A 17,154-nucleotide genomic window follows, 5' to 3' on the forward strand; every position below is an offset into this window, starting at 1 on the left:
CGGTATGTAAACAGCACCAATGGGATTTCAGTCCACCAAAAACACATTCAACCACCATTCTATACCTGTTGAGAGTGTTATTAAACTTTCTTTCATCAGGTTCTCTGAGATCAGGATATGGTTTCATAAACCAAGGCAAAAGTTGTAACTGAAAGGCTGGTTGTTGGTGTTTCTAACCTCACAACATATTTCAGTAACACATATAGTAATACTTCACATTCAATGATAGTACATACAGTCCAAACAGGATATTAATGTTCAATAGACGAAGACTTAAAATGATACCTCACAAGGCATACTCTGTACAAAAATATCATAATCATATCACCATGGCAAATATGGGGGTTCCATGGTGCTACTTTGAGGTACAGAGTGTCACAGGTATCCTTTGCAGTTTATGAATATGTCCTTGAGGAGGGCAAACTATAGACATGAGTCCCAGCAATGGCCCCGGCGCACTTTGGAAACCCCATTCTCTCAAAGCCAGCAATTACTTCAGAGATATCATTTATGCTCAGCAACTTTAGGTAAATCACACACCTGACTGCCTCAGAAACCTCTGCCACACTTTATGGACAGTTGCCTTTCAATGCCAAACTGATTAGCAACAGACTGGAGCAGTCTGCAGTAGCCAGCTTTCAGACGGTGATAGCAACCTGCTTCTGGACCAGTATGGCTACCCTCATACATGCATCATGATGCTGGAGGGTCAGAGAAAGCAGCTTACAAAGCTCCAAAAATGTAGCTTTTTTCATGCGAAAGTTCTGGACCCACTGCTGGTCATGACAGGTCTGCATGTGCTGGTCACCCTGCTCCAGAAGCGCCGGTGTACACAGGAGGCATCAGCGCCTATACTGAGAATCATGAGCGGCATCAGCCAGTTCGAGTCTTCCATATCGGTATCGTTGGGGAGGGTGCTAGGAAGCTTAGGATATGGCAGTTTGACTCAGGTGGCACCTTAAACACTGATAGATTTATTTGGGCATAAGCTTTCGTGGGTAAAGCACCCACTTCTTCAGATGCATGGAGTGAAAATTACAGATACAAGCATAAATATACTGACACATGAAGAGAAGTGAGTTACCTTACAAGTGGAGAACCAGTGTTGACAAGGCCAATTCAGTCCAGGGTGGATGTGGTCCACTCCCAATAATTGATGAAGAGATGTCAATACCAAGTATCTGTATGTTTCACTCCATGCATCTGAAGAAGTGGGTTTTTTACCCACGAAAGCTTGTGCCCAAATAAATCTGTTAGTCTTTAAGGTGCCACCGGACTCCTCGTTGTTTTTGTGGATACAGACTAACACGGCTACTCCTCTGATACTTGACTCAGGTCTGCGTACTGCTTTGTGGACACTGGAGCCTGGGTCTGGGGCCCAGGTCCAGAAATTCTTAACTGAAGGTCACCGAAAAATGTGGACAATCTAGCCCTGGGCTTCCAAACCCAGGATTCACAGATTTGAATCCCACTAACCCAGTGCTTACATTGCAGTGCAGACATACCCAAAGAGATAAACGTATGACATCTTTAAATAAACCCTGCTCATACAGCCTCTGTTCCATATTCTGGTCTCAGTTCACAATGATATGGAGCAAAGAAATCTGAGGAAGTTAAGTGTAGCTGAATTTGACTTATCACCACATTCTCAATTACCATCCCAAGTGATGAGGCTTCTATTATTCTCTTATGATGATGTACCACAGCCCAATCGATCTCATAGGCAAGACATATTCACTGATATATAGCCATTTCCCTTTTTTAATCACATCCCATTATACCCTATGTATGCCCCTAAATAAATTATTTTCCATGGAAAACATAAGATGTTTTTCAAATCTGAAAAATTATTACAGAGACTCCACTGTAAGACCACGTGACGTCCACAAGCTTGATAGCTCTGGATCAAGACACTTACAAGCTTCACCGCTAAAGTGCTCTGAATTTTTTCTTATTTGTTATTTAAAGTAAAACACCCACCAAGGTGTTAAATGCAAAAACCTGCAATATTGTAACATAACATCAGGCTATAAAACGCACAGTACAAGCAGCACAGCCAACGATGGTGTTAAATTGGAACTCTACTTTGCATTTCCCAGTGTCCTGATTTTAACAGTGTGGTCTTAACATTTAGTCAGTACGGGGTGGGATTTTTTTGGCATTTAATATAATTAAGTAGGTGGTTCCTTACACATTCTATTCAACTGTAGTCCCATATCCCTCTACATACCAATGGTTGGCCTATCCAAATATAATTATTTAGACAATAAGACATAATGATGGTGTGTTTGGAGTCAAGAAATGCAGGAACTCTCTGGAAGATAAATGCAGATCAGGAAGAAACAAGAAAATAGCCAAAGTATATAGAGTACAAATAGTAGCATTGGTGTTTAACCTTAGCATGGTTCAATTGCATTTTTTATGATAAAGTTCAGTTGTCAGAAAAATGAAACTAGTAGTAGTCAATATGAGCACTTGTTTCTCTCTAGTAGATTCTTGATAGATACTAACTAGCTATTTTAGTGACAGGTTTACACAGATACATTATAAACTGCTCATCAGTTGCCCATCCTTTGAAGAGACCACACTTATATGAATTACCTCACAAGCTGCAGGTCACACACTGGTGCTGGAAAGTAATGACAATTCTAAATGATCAAGTTCTTCTTCCACTTGTAAGCTAATTTCCAACCTGCTGCAATATTGATTTAAGAATCCCAGATCCTGGCCCTTGTTACAGGCCAGGAGTGTCTGGTGTGACCATTTTAATCTTTAAATTTCATATTAAAATCAGTTCATACAGGGCAAGAAAACGATTCTCACCTTGTTTGCTTTTTGCAGGCTCTGCAGAGGACGCAGACATTAATTCAGTGCCAAGCAAACTACAAAAATATAAACCACCAAAAAAATGTTGTGACAGGAGACAGATAATCCCCATGTTGAGTTTCAGATTTCAGGTAATGACGACTGCAATATTAAGTATGTTAGTGACAGTAAGAGTACACACCCCAGTAGGCAGAGGGGAATATTAAAAACTCAGCATTAGCTAACATGTCTCTTAACAAACAGAGACAGGCAGGCAAAGTGTGGGAAATGGAGTGGATAGGAGAGGACAATTCCAAAACGTTAGGTCAGAGAAGCCCACTAATATGCTTTTAGAGCATCCTCCACACATCATTAGAAAAACATCTTATTCCTATCAGTAGTCAGAGATTCAGAGAAAGTAGAGATGGATAAAAGCTTTATTACATCGCCATCTAGTTGCTAGTGCAAGGTTGCACCCTACATTACATTTTCTAACGCATTGTAGAATTTGTTTTTAAATGTCTCAAGCGACGTTGCTTCCATCTCTTTCTTTGGGAGACTATTCCACAATTCGTGAAATGTTACGCTACGAGGGTAAGATCTAACATTTAACTACTTTTTTACAAAAATTCTATTGTTTTGTAAGCGTATTTAACAGTGTGAAAACCAAATGACTTTTCATTACCATTTTTCTCAGTGTTCTTTTGACCTGCTGCTATATTACCTTGGACATGATTTTGTTAGAATTCCACAAGGTAAGCAGAGGTCAGGTCAGTACTGGAGACCACCAATAAAAACCCAGGGTACTGCAAAAAGTGCTGCAGATGACTCAGAAGGTGGTGCACTTCCTTCCAACTCTATACCAAACCTACACGCCACGCTGGTGTCAAGGAGCACCAAAGTGGCAGAGGTGTCTTCTTTTAGATAATGCAATAACGTAGGGAAGAGAGAAAGCCAAGAGGCCCTGGCCACCTGTAGTCACTAACACTTATTTGGCATTTAAAGAAAAACAAACAAAAGCAAGGGTAATATTAATCCGAGTGTCCAAGATAAATACTAGATCAAGTGATTAAATTCTGCTTCCCTAAAATTAGAATAGGAAGAATAAACTGTTGAGGAGTGTTATTGCTGCAGCCGTTAAACAGTTGTGCTCATTTGTACCAGATGTGGCTGCATTTGAAGAGGTGGATGAAGTGAACTTTGTGCATTTCAATTTGCAAAAAATCTTTATGATGAAAACAATACATATTGCCCTTCCCATACCTTTCACACCTGGGTATCTAAAATCAGGCAACTAAATCCATATTTGGGCATCTAAATAAAAGCCATTTGATTTCTCACAGATGGATAAGTGCCCACAAATTCCATTGAAATCAATGGGAGCAACAGGTGCTTAGCTTGATTTTCGGACATTGAGCATCTGCTGCTTCTATTAACTGCAGCAGAACTTGTTAGTGCTTAGCACACGCGAGAAATCAAGTTACATTTATTTTGGTGCCTAACTTGAAAATTCTGTGTGTGCAAATATCTGTTACTTGTGATCTACATCCCATCCACACATTCAGATTTTACACATTTTAAAGTACAAAATATAGACTTTCACTTTAATTATGGAATAAGATATGGTCCCATGCCATACGAAACAGACATGACCGGAGGTACTTTTATTTATTTATTTATTTATTTTAATAGACTCATTCCCAGAACCATTTACTAATAACTAGAAAGATTTATTTCCTGTCTAAAGAAGAGAACACCTGACAGAAGTTCCTACTGGCTCTTCCACATGAAATTTCTTTACATTTCGATGATGCATATTTCCCATAAATACTGTACGAAGGCAAACCATGAGTATACATGTAGAATGGGCAGAGTATGAACACCTTCAGGGGAAAACTAGACATGGTGTGGGCTGGAGAGAGGGCTGCTGAGCAGCCAAAGTAACATCTCATTACACCATACGAGACCAGGAGAAGTAGAAGCAAGAGTAGGGCTGAGGGAGAAAATGAAGCCAAGAATTTAAACAACATTCATGCTGTTTCTAGGAGAGTGTAATATGGCTGCTGAACTGGAAGTTCATGCTGTCAATGATAAGTCTATTACTGCAATAACACCAAGCGGGCACTACACCAAGAATCTAAAAACAATCTGAAATTAAAAATACCAAAAAGAGCTCATCAAGAAGTGTAGTGAAATAAAGCATGCAAAAGTACAGCTGACCGTTGGGGAACCTGGAAACATAAAAGAAAATCTTGGCTGCCTTTAAAATAAAAGGAAGCGGGATAGGAGGTGCATAGTCTAGACTGATGTTAAAATGTTTTACAAGCCTGGCAAAAAATGTTAAGGCAGACCCCATGTGGAGGGTGGGGCTGATGCTCTAGGTAAGTTCTCTCTGCAGACACACGAACTATTTTGGAGGACAGCAGAGAAATCAGCGAAGTCTGGTGGGGGTGGGGGGTGGGAAAAAGAGAGAGGAAGTAGTGAAGCCAAAGATAAATAAGAATTGTTGTTATTCTCGTTTTGGGGGGAGGGGGGGAATTGATTTTCAGAGAAGGGAAGTGACTTGTCCAAAACCACATAGTAAGTCACTGGTAAAACCAGGAAAGGATTACAGGTCTCCCAATTCTCAGCCCTTTATCTTAACCACAAGATCATTCTTTCTCCCCCTTGGGGCTTCATGGACGTAACTTAGGGCAAAAGGTTTTCCACTAGCCATAAACACAAAAAAAGCAGAAGCTGTAGCCAACAACCAAGCAGTTGGTTTAAGATCTACTGTGCAAAAAAGATGCCATTGTCAGAGATTTAGTTGGACAGAACCTTGGAAAGCATAATTGACTGATGGCAGCCCAGTACGGCTTTACAAAAGATGTGGTTTTGTTTAACTGACTTGCCAGAGCATGACTGAAAACAGTTATGTAGCAGACTAACTGAATGCAGTGGATGAAACACTCAGTCTCACAAGGCATTTTAATAAGGTTTAATTCTTTAGATTGGCTAAACAAAGATTATGGTACAGGTCTTAATATAGATCACTTGAAGGGAAACTGGGAGCTGGTACAAATAGGAACTTCTTTAGAGGGAACTACATCACAATCATTTGGATACCCCAGGGACTTTTTTATACCATGCTTTAAAAGTAAGACAAAAAACTTGCAGGTAGCAGGACTGAGACTCTAGTGTGGCTTATCTTTGTAGCACTCCTGGTATGGGATTTAAAGCTATGACCATTTGGTCTCCTGGTAAAAGTTAGTCTCCAGAGCAGACACTGCAGTGCTGGGGGTAAAAAGAGGAGAAAAGCCCATACAATTAATTTGCCTCAGTGACTGCAAATAGAGAGACTGGCTCCAGCAATATTCTAGATGCACAACAGTCCCTGGATTGAAATGCATAAAGCAGTGGTCAGAACCTAACAGATTATCTTGATTATCACTTCAAAAGTTTTTTTTCTCTTACTTAATTGGCCTCTCAGAGTTGGTAAGACAACTCCCACCTGTTCATGCTCTCTGTATGTGTGTATATATATCTCCTCAATATATGTTTCACTCTATATGCATCCGAAGAAGTGGGTTGTAGCCCACGAAAGCTTATGCTCTAATAAATTTGTTAGTCTCTAAGGTGCCACAAGTACTCCTGTTCTTTTTACCTAACAGAAGTTACCTACATAGCCAAAATATTTAGGTCTAAAGTTGAAACTGAACATGTGGCTGGCCCTTTCAGAGCTCTCTGATCCTCAAGGTAATACCCAGAGTCCACTGTTTCCAGAAAAAACATGGCCTAGCCCATCAAAATTTATGCACATATACCCAAAGACGGTAATCTGTGAGCAATGCCAATACGCACTGTAAGAACTCAGCTGTGGAAGTGTCCCTGTTGATCCATATACCAACAGAACACGAGAGAGTTCGGGCCTGCTGCAAGGGCATAGGAAACACCCTGATGCTTAGATACACTTGGCTACCACATGTACTGCAAGTGGGATAAAATATCACATCTTAACCCCCACATCTTTATTCTACAATAAAGTCAGTAGCTGTCAAATACGCATCCATGGAATGGATGAGTTTTAAATCTGATCCTAGAGCCTAATATCAGCTATTTATATCCTGCTGCAATAAACACTACTGCATATTGGTGTAGCACTTTTCTCCTGAAGGATCCCTCACGCACCATACCATGCGCCCCTGTGGTAAATAGGCTCAAATACATTTTGGTGCTGGGGTACACATGGGACTAATGAAATGCAGCTACTTTTTAGGTAGTGGCAGCAAGCAAACAGTGCTCAGCATATTGCAGCACAGTAGGTGAGGGTAAGTTTTGAGAAAGACCCTGCTGTCACACCTTGTTCAACAGTAAGTCTTCCAGGATCTATGACAGGAGTGGCCAAACTTACTGACCCTCCAAGCCACATACAATAATCTTCAGAAGTTCAAGAGTCACAAGACACGCACAACCTGCCCTGCGGAGCAGTGCCTGCTGGGGCCTGGGGCTTCTGCCCTGACACCCCCTTGCAGGGCTAAAGCCCTTAAACTTCCCTCCCTGCAGTGCAGAAGCCTCTAGTCCAACCACCCCACCTCAGGGCAGAAGCCCCCAGTCCCACCACTCTACCGCAGGGATGCACCAATCTCCCCCTGCTCAGTCTGGTAGGGAGACAGTTGGGGAGGGGGTGCGTGGGGGGCTCAGCGAGCCGCACTTTAACTGTAAAAGAGCTGCATGCAGCTCACAAGCCACAGTTTGGCCAGCCCTGATCTATGATAACCATGCAGAGCTGATGGGACCTAGTTTTTAGAAGTTCTCATTCAAAAGAACCCTCCTAAAATGAACTAAATAGAACTCAATGTGTCTGCCTTAGAAGAGATGAAGGTGTCTGCCTGGAATGGAACTTATGGTGCAGAGAAACACAGATGGTTCAGATACTAGACTCACACTCAGGGCCGGCTCCTACTACTGTCATAACCAATAATGCAGCCTTGCAGTCAGACAGGACCCACCAGTATTAAGGTTAAAACATGCTATATCTAATTTATAGCTTTATGTTCCCACAGTTTAACATGCCACAACAGACAGCCCAGAAGTACGACAGGTCACCAGGTGACCAGAGCAGAACAGGGGGCTGCCTTTAAAACAAACTTGTTACACTCCAGAATTTGCTGACCTTCATTGCTAGGTTCTGTCAACTCCTCTGAACTGCTGTATACTGCATTTAGCGCACCATCAGGGTGAGAAGCACTTCATACAATGCAAGTTACCATCATTAACCCTTTACTAAAGGCCCTTATTACATAGGATATGGACCAGATCAAAGAGTAAGGAGATGAAAAAAAGGAGGTAGCATGAAGTCAAAAGGTAAAAGACCGCTAGGCATACTAGCGCCAATCCCCTAAAATTGAGGGGGCTGAAAAAGCCACCCATGTAGTATCACAGAGCAGTTTGTAGGACTAAATACTTTATCTCACCCCCATCCAAGGAAGCAAGCAAGGTATCTAAAACGTCTGACACATCACAGATTTCGTGCACCAGAACCTATAAGAACATTTTCTCCAAAGCAGCCCCTGGGAGAAACAGGACTGGACAGATTATTTGGCAACTGCTGCATTATTAAGCATGCAGCGCCCTCATGTGTCTACACAAGGAATTCTCAACAAAAACCTTAAAATTGGTGTCTGGTGAGAACGTTTGCTCTCTGCCTTTTGGAAGGTTTAATTTTGCAAGAGTAATAAACTTTGATATCATACTAGGGGCCTGACCTTCTTAGTCCAGTCCTTTGCTATCCTTAACAAGACACTCTTACATCATTCTCCATTTGAACTCAAGTAAAAAGGGTGTATTGATATAGTCAGTAGTAGGGTCATCTTTCATAGATTCTAGGACTGGAAGGGACCTCGAGAGGTCATCGAGTCCAGTCCCCTGCCCGCATGGCAGGACCAAATACTGTCTAGACCATCCCTGATAGACATTTATCTAACCTACTCTTAAATATCTCCAGAGATGGAGATTCCACAACCTCCCTAGGCAATTTATTCCAGTGTTTAACCACCCTGACAGTTAGGAACTTTTTCCTAATGTCCAACCTAGACCTCCCTTGCTGCAGTTTAAGCCCATTGCTTCTTGTTCTATCCTTAGAGGCTAAGGTGAACAAGTTTTCTCCCTCCTCCTTATGACACCCTTTTAGATACCTGAAAACTGCTATCATGTCCCCTCTCAGTCTTCTCTTTTCCAAACTAAACAAACCCAATTCTTTCAGCCTTCCTTCATAGGTCATGTTCGCTAGACCTTTAATCATTCTTGTTGCTCTTCTCTGGACCCTCTCCAATTTCTCCACATCTTTCTTGAAATGCGGTGCCCAGAACTGGACACAATACTCCAGCTGAGGCCTAACCAGCGCAGAGTAGAGCGGAAGAATGACTTCTCGTGTCTTGCTCACAACACACCTGTTAATACATCCCAGAATCATGTTTGCTTTTTTTGCAACAGCATCACACTGTTGACTCATATTTAGCTTGTGGTCCACTATAACCCCTAGATCCCTTTCTGCCGTACTCCTTCCTAGACAGTCTCTTCCCATTCTGTATGTGTGAACCTGATTGTTCCTTCCTAAGTGGAGCACTTTGCATTTGTCTTTGTTAAACTTCATCCTGTATACCTCAGACCATTTCTCCAATTTGTCCAGATCATTTTGAATTATGACCCTGTCCTCCAAAGCAGTTGCAATCCCTCCCAGTTTGGTATCATCCGCAAACTTAATAAGCGTACTTTCTATGCCAATATCTAAGTCGTTAATGAAGATATTGAACAGAGCCGGTCCCAAAACAGACCCCTGCGGAACCCCACTTGTTATGCCTTTCCAGCAGGATTGGGAACCATTAATAACAACTCTCTGAGTACGGTTATCCAGCCAGTTATGCACCCACCTTATAGTAGCCCCATCTAAATTGTATTTGCCTAGTTTATCGATATGAATATCATGCGAGACCGTATCAAATGCCTTACTAAAGTCTAGGTATACCACATCCACCGCTTCTCCCTTATCCACAAGACTCGTTATCCTAGCAAAGAAAGCTATCAGATTGGTTTGACACGATTTGTTCTTTACAAATCCATGCTGGCTATTCCCTATCACCTTACCACCTTCCAAGTGTTTGCAGATGATTTCCTTAATTACTTGCTCCATTATCTTCCCTGGCACAGAAGTTAAACTAACTGGTCTGTAGTTTCCTGGGTTGTTTTTATTTCCCTTTTTATAGATGGGCACTATATTTGCCCTTTTCCAGTCTTCTGGAATCTCTCCCTTCTCCCATGATTTTCCAAAGATAATAGCTAGAGGCTCAGATACCTCCTCTATTAGCTCCTTGAGTATTCTAGGATGCATTTCATCAGGCCCTGGTGACTTGCAGGCATCTAACTTTTCTAAGTGATTTTTAACTTGTTCTTTTTTTATTTTATCTGCTAAACCTACCCCCTACCCCATTAGCATTCACTATGTTAGGCATTCCTTCAGACTTCTCGGTGAAGACCGAAACAAAGAAGTCATTAAGCATCTCTGCCATTTCCAAGTTTCCTGTTACTGTTTCTCCCTCTTCACTGAGCAGTGGGCCTACCCTGTCTTTGGTCTTCCTCTTGCTTCTAATGTATTGATAAAAAGTCTTCTTGTTTCCCTTTATTCCTGTAGTTAGTTTGAGCTCATTTTGTGCCTTTGCCTTTCTAATCTTGCCCCTGCATTCCAGTGTTGTTTGCCTATATTCATCCTTTTTAATCTGTCCTAGTTTCCATTTTTTATATGACTCCTTTTTATTTTTTAGATCATGCAAGATCTCGTGGTTAAGCCAAGGTGGTCTTTTGCCACATTTTCTATCTTTCCTAACCAGCGGAATAGCTTGCTTTTGGGCCCTTAATAGTGTCACAAGCTAAAATATATACAGTCACCTACAACAGTTGGATTCAGAGCAGAGTGCACAAGTAAAACAGAAGTTAACAATGGCATTATCAAAAAATATGAAATATTAATAGTACATACTGGAGCTTGGTTAAGGATAGAAACCCCCCTTACCAATTTCTAACCTAGGCCTGGTCTAAACTAGGAACTTACATTGGTATATCTACATCTCTCATTGGTGTAAAAAATCCACACCTCTGAGAGATGCAGCTATACCGATCTCATCCCCGGTGTCGACAGCGCTAGGTAAATGGAAGAATTCTTCTGTCAACCTAGCTACCACCTCTTGGATGGGTGGATTACCTATAGCGACGGGAGAAGCCTTCCCATCGGCATATGTAGTGTTAAGTGTAAACATACCCCTAGACAATTACCTTAGCTGGCGTATCCAAAATTTCTTCCTCATGTGATTTATTTGCAACTATACACTATAGGAATATTTTAATGCCTCAAATGTTATCAGGCTGACAGAGGGATATTAGAAAGCAGAGCAACACTATATTACTCATCACACTTATGTAAGCTTATCCAAGATAAAAGTAGTTTTAATGTCACCATTTGAAATTAAGCTTTTCCCTACTCATGTTGCACTTGTGAAACTCATATGCATGAGAAAAGGTGCTTTGTGGCAAGACAGCTCTGCTCTAGTCACTGAGGGCACTGGAAAGACAAGAGAGTAAAACCAAACGAGTTAAAGTCCTGCATTTGCAGAGGAGTGTGCTACAGTATTATTCAGAAACACAATACGACCCCTGTAGGACCAGCTTTTGATTTTACTTTATCTTTACATATAGTACAGTACCTTCCAATTCCCCTCCCTCCAGGATGAGATTATATGCACTTCACAGTCTGGAAACTGAAGTCACTATGATGCAACTTAGTGAAATATTGGACTGAGCCAAAAGAGCAGACACTCTGGAAAGCCTGCCGTCCCTTGTGCTCTCATTATAAGAAGGCGAACAGACACTGTCTCCAATTCATAGATGCCAGGAAACAAGAGAGCAGCACAGTTACAACATGATTTACTGTATTTTTTGCAAAGCATTTGATTTAACTGGGAAAATGTTATCAAGAGGAACAGGCAGCAATAAAAGAATGACTGCAAGAAGATGACAGGTTTCAGAGTAGCAGCCGTGTTAGTCTGTATCCGCAAAAAGAACAGGAGTACTTGTGGCACCTTAGACACTAACAAATTTATTAGAGCATAAGCTTTCGTGGGCTACAACCCACTTCTTCGGATGCATATAGAGTGAAACATATATAGAGTGAAACATATATATATTTCACTCTATATGCATCCGAAGAAGTGGGTTGTAGCCCACGAAAGCTTATGCTCTAATAAATTTGTTAGTCTCTAAGGTGCCACAAGTACTCCTGTTCTTTTTGCAAGAAGATGGTGCTTAATTGCATCTTCTATTAAAAGAACTTCAAAGATCTATTCTTATTGTATGCCATTTTTGTAATGGCTCTTGTAGCTAAGCTCTTTTGCCATCTCCCAGAATCTCTGTAATAAGTATAGCAGGTGTATATTGTTAGAACCACAGCCTGTGAACTAACAGAGCTTGCTTAATTTCACCAACATACAGGACCACCTGTAACCCCAGCACAATCCTATGGTTTATTTTATGGCAGTTTTTCCACCTCTCCTTTGCTTCCCAGAGGGCAGCACAGAAGAGGGTAGATATTCAGCATCCTGAGGATTCAGCCCTCTCATTTTGCTACATTTAATTGCACTTTACAAATCAAAGGTAGGCTCGGAGCTCAGTATTTAAGACAAGGGACATATCTACTGCCCTGATTGTTTACCTGTTGAGTATTTCACCTGTCACATCATCCCCAATACATTTCTGTCCTACTATCAGCAATGATGGAAAGAGCTGGAGAACATGTGCTTATCCTAGACTGCTCAACAGTGCACTCAAGATGAAATATAGCTGCCAGCATTACACGTTTTTCTATCACCCTTCTACCTAGCTGGATGACAGGCAAATGCAAAAGGCTTCTCTTGCAAGTTTCTTGACCAAACATTTTATCACAAGCCTTACATTAATTGCTTCAGGAGAATGAAGCCACTGGTCAAAGGCCAGGTATGGTGAAAACTGCAAAATGTATTCCCTGTATTGTAACATTGATGTGAAAAGATGACATCCTATGTTTCACCATTTGAGGATTATTCAGTCTTTAAATTCACTTTAATCCTGACTCAGAGCAGTAACTGAGATCCTTACCCCCATGATGTGTGGTGGTTGCGTCCTGGCTTAACCTTATTACAGACAGAGATGAGACCATTACATTTCCCTCACTTAGGTTCAAAACACTGTCCCAAAGACTAAAAGGCCAGACAGACAGCCCTCTGTTAACCCACCAATAATTCTAAAGCTCCAGAGAGCTTGCAGATTCAAGGCAAAAAAGAATTTGAACAAAACAGCATTCAGGTGCCTTTTGGTGACCATTCAGATGTTACAGCCATCACAAGAAATCACTGACTGCATTTCTATTTCACAGAAACACCATCATATCTGATAGTTTGATGGCCTCACAGCTGGCAACACACCAGGATCCCCACTGGTTCCACAAAGAAGTAATATTATGGCCAAAGGAACAGCAATCCTCATATATTATGTAGTTAAAAATCCATTTAGTCATCAACTTAAATACAGTATGAGAATTCACAGCCCTTCCACCTGGTCCCAGTACCTTGAAAGTTTAAGTAGCAGTAGGAAGAGGACCTGGAGAAGTCAGCGTTGCACCTACCTCCATATTACAGTCTACTGGTAAAGAACCAGCAGAGCATGCAAGGCAGGAGAACCAGTGCTTGGCACTCAACAAGGAAGCTACAGCAGAATGCTGAGCAAGAGGTGACAGAGCTATTCCACCCAGTACAAATCTCCTTTGAGACTGTGACTGTCACTGCGTCGCCTACACAAAAGATGGGCTCTTCCCTTTAAGAAAAGTAATTAGAAGTACAAAATAAAAGGGTTTATGTTCCCACTGACATCTGACAGGCTAGAGACCCTCCATTTTAATAGTAAATTGTTAATAAGAGCTCAGCGCTTTCTGGGTTAAGCCTTCCAGAGAGATTATGAATAATTGTATTTTTAAAAAGTCACTGAATTGGAGACAAGTAAAAGCTAGAGATGAATCATATGTGCTGCAGTGTTCGCAGCTTCTATTCAAAGGAAAGCAGCACCTATTTTGCTCAGCACAGCATTGGAAACATTCACACAGTGAGAAGAGATTTGTTCCCTGTATAATCCAGGCCACATAATTGGAAATGAGGTTTTTAATTAAAATTGGCATTTCTGATCCTCCTGCTGACTGACAGCCTCTTCCTCAGACTGCTAAACCAGTTTCCAAGAAATGGCAAAAAGAAAAAGAAAAAAATCTGGCAAACCCATAAAACCTGGATTTGATTATTCTGCACTGGGGATGGTTCATATAATAGGGTACTGCAGAGAGAGGCAAGGAGAGACAGCAGATAACCTACAGAGGAAGTTTTCCCCATGATTACAGTAAATCACAAATAAGACAAGATAGGAACTAGTTTTCCTCGGTCCACAAGCAGGACAATTTTAAATCAGAAGCCTTATTTTCAGAGGGTATGTCTACACTGGAGCTGAAAGTTGTAACTTCCACATTGAGCAGATAAGCCCATGCTAGCTCTGATTGAGCCAGTGCACTAAAGATAGAAGTGTAACCACAATAGCGCAAGCGGCAGGAGGGCCTACCCACTCTGAGTACGTACCTACAATCCTGTCTGAAAATGTACTCATAGTCGCAGAGGTGTGAGTGACAGGAAGGCTAGCTGCCCAAGTATAATCCCGTCTGAAACCATAGGTACATGCTCAGGGCTGCTAGCCCCTCCCACTGCTTGCGCTGTTATGGCTACATTTCTATTTTTAGCACACTAGCTCAGAGTAGTGTGTGTATGTCTACTTGAGCTGGAAATTGCACCTTCCAGCTCCACTGCAGACATCCTCATGTAGAAACTGGACTTTTTGGGTAACAGTACACAGGGCCGGCTCCAGGGTTTTGGCCGCCCCAAGCAGCCAAACAAAAAACAAACAAACAAACAAGCCGCGATCGCGATCTGCGGCGGCAATTCGGCGGGAGGTCCTTCGCTCCGAGCAGGAGTGAGGGACCGTCCGCCGAATTGCCACCGAACAGCTGGACGTGCCGCCCCTCTCCGAAGTGGCCGCCCCAAGCACCTGCTTGGTAAGCTGGTGCCTGGAGCCGGCCGACAGTACACGTGCTTCAACATGTGCAGCTTTCTTTGAATAGAAGCTCCTGCCGAGAGGCCAAACTCAGCTGTCAGCATTAGCAAAGGTTCTTACCCCCCCCCTTCAAGACAGAAAGGCCCTGTGTCAGGAAAGCTGTACTGGCCAACAAGGAACAGTCTCCCAATCGGTTACAAGGAGCTCATCCTAGTGGTGGTACTGTACCTTCAGGAGGCTCCTCCCGCAGATGAGGGGGCAGTTCTTCATTGGTTGTCTCAGCTTCATCTTCCACCATCTGTGTTTCCAAGCTGGGTCCCTATAGGAAAGAACAGCAAGGAGGACTTAATTTTAGAAGATCCACCACAAGAAGGATTAAGGATTGGAAAATATGCTTTATAGTGAAAGGCTCAAGGGGCTCAATCTATTTAGCTTAACAAAGAGGAGGGAGAGAGGGAACGTTTTATTTACCCCAGTTTACATTACAGTGAAACTCAGCCGGAGAAGTTAAGTGAAGTGAGTTGATCACAGTATAGAAGTACTATATGGAGAGAAGAAATTTGATAAAGAGCTCTTCAGTCTAGTAGACAAACTTATACCAAGATCCAACCACTGGAAGTTGAAGCTAGACAACTTAGACTAGAAATAAGGTGCAGACTTTTAATCGGGAGGGTAATTAGCCATTGGAACAATTTACCAAGCGCTGTAGTTGATTCACCATCACTGGAAATTTTTAAAATCAAGATTGGATGTCTTTCTAAATGATATGTTCTAGTTCAAATGGAAATTATTTAAGTCCTATGGCCTTTTATATAGGAGGTCTCATAGACTTTAAGGTCAGAAGGGACCATTGTAATAGTCTAGTCTGACCTCCTGCTCAATTGCAGGCCACAGAACCTCACCCACTCCTGAAACAGACCCCCTAACCTCTGGCTGAGTTACTCAAGTCCTTAAACCATGGTTTAAAGACTTCACGTTACACCATTTAAACCATTTACACTAGTTTAAACTTGCAAGTGACCTGTGCCCCACGCTGCAGAGGAAGGCAAAAAAAACCCAGAGTCTCTATCAATTTGATCTGGGGGGAAATTCCTTCCCGACTCCAAATATGGCGATCAGTTGGACCCTGAGCATGCAGGCAAGACCCACCAGGCAGATACCCGGGAAAGAATTCTCTGTAGTAACTCAGAGCTCTCCCCATTTAATGTCAGACTAGATTATCACAATGGTCCCTCCTGGCTTTATAATCTATGAATGAAAAAGGCATAAAGGAGGCCAAGGGGCATGAAGTATTTTCAAGGCAAGGCTGAGTGAGCTAGTTTAAAGTCTAGTAGCCCAGTGGACTATCAAAAGCGAATTTTGATTACCCACCCCAAGCTATACATGTACATAGTATACAAAACTGATTCTCAAGCACAATAGCATTTTACCAGATTCTTTTCCATAGCACTCAATTCAATACCAGTAGTCCAGGGGCCTTTCTAATCCCTATGATTGATATATTCATAACCTCACATCAGTATGCCCCAGGCTACCAGATTTATCATGGACCCTGGTGACAGTCACTTATAGTTAAGGTTGAAGAACAGTTTCCATAACTGCTCTCACTTTTCACACATGCAACTTAAAAAGAAAAAAAAAATCACTTTTGGATGTGAGATTTCCCATGATTTACGTGTGCCTAAAAGCTTTTTTGGTTGAAGGTCAAAAAACAAACAAAGCCTCTTCATCCCTTTTTATATTATGAGAAAGTGAACAAAATACAGAATACAGACTTCCCTTTGAAAAAATTCTAACTACATGATTTTCTTTTATTTTTGGCACAATCCTACACTAAAAACAAGTGAAATCTGAAGTTTAGTGTGGACAAGAGTCTCATTAGGGAACTGGGCTTTTGCTCGCTTTGAAAATAACTGGGTTTGATTTAACAAGAGATTTGATTTTTTTTTAATCAAACATATGAACATATGCGGCTGGAAATTTACAGTGGCTCACTTAAACATAGGTGTGCTGCTAACATGCTTACATTTACGTCCAATGAGCAGTGGATTTTTTTTTCCAATTCGAAAATTAAATCCTAGAAAGTGTTACTATCCTATACTAAGACTGTGTTGCATGATCTTTTCCATCTTCCAGCTTATTGAGTTTAAGACTAACCCTGCAGTGTTGCACATTCTGTACGCTCCCACACAGAATTTACAACAG

General features: G+C 41.7%; 1 protein-coding gene across 1 annotated transcript in view; it reads right to left on the reverse strand.

The window, feature by feature from the left end:
- LOC135878581 (transmembrane protein 263-like) overlaps positions 1-17,154 on the reverse strand; it is a 323,702-nt gene that overhangs the window by 268,330 nt on the left and 38,218 nt on the right. The window contains exon 2 of the mRNA XM_065404285.1: positions 15,178-15,268. Within this exon, the coding sequence (XP_065260357.1) occupies positions 15,178-15,268 (91 nt within the window). The remainder of the gene's footprint in view (positions 1-15,177; positions 15,269-17,154) is intronic.

This window comes from Emys orbicularis, chromosome 4 (assembly GCF_028017835.1).
Source record: "Emys orbicularis isolate rEmyOrb1 chromosome 4, rEmyOrb1.hap1, whole genome shotgun sequence".
In the NCBI taxonomy this organism is placed as follows: Eukaryota; Metazoa; Chordata; order Testudines; family Emydidae; genus Emys; species Emys orbicularis.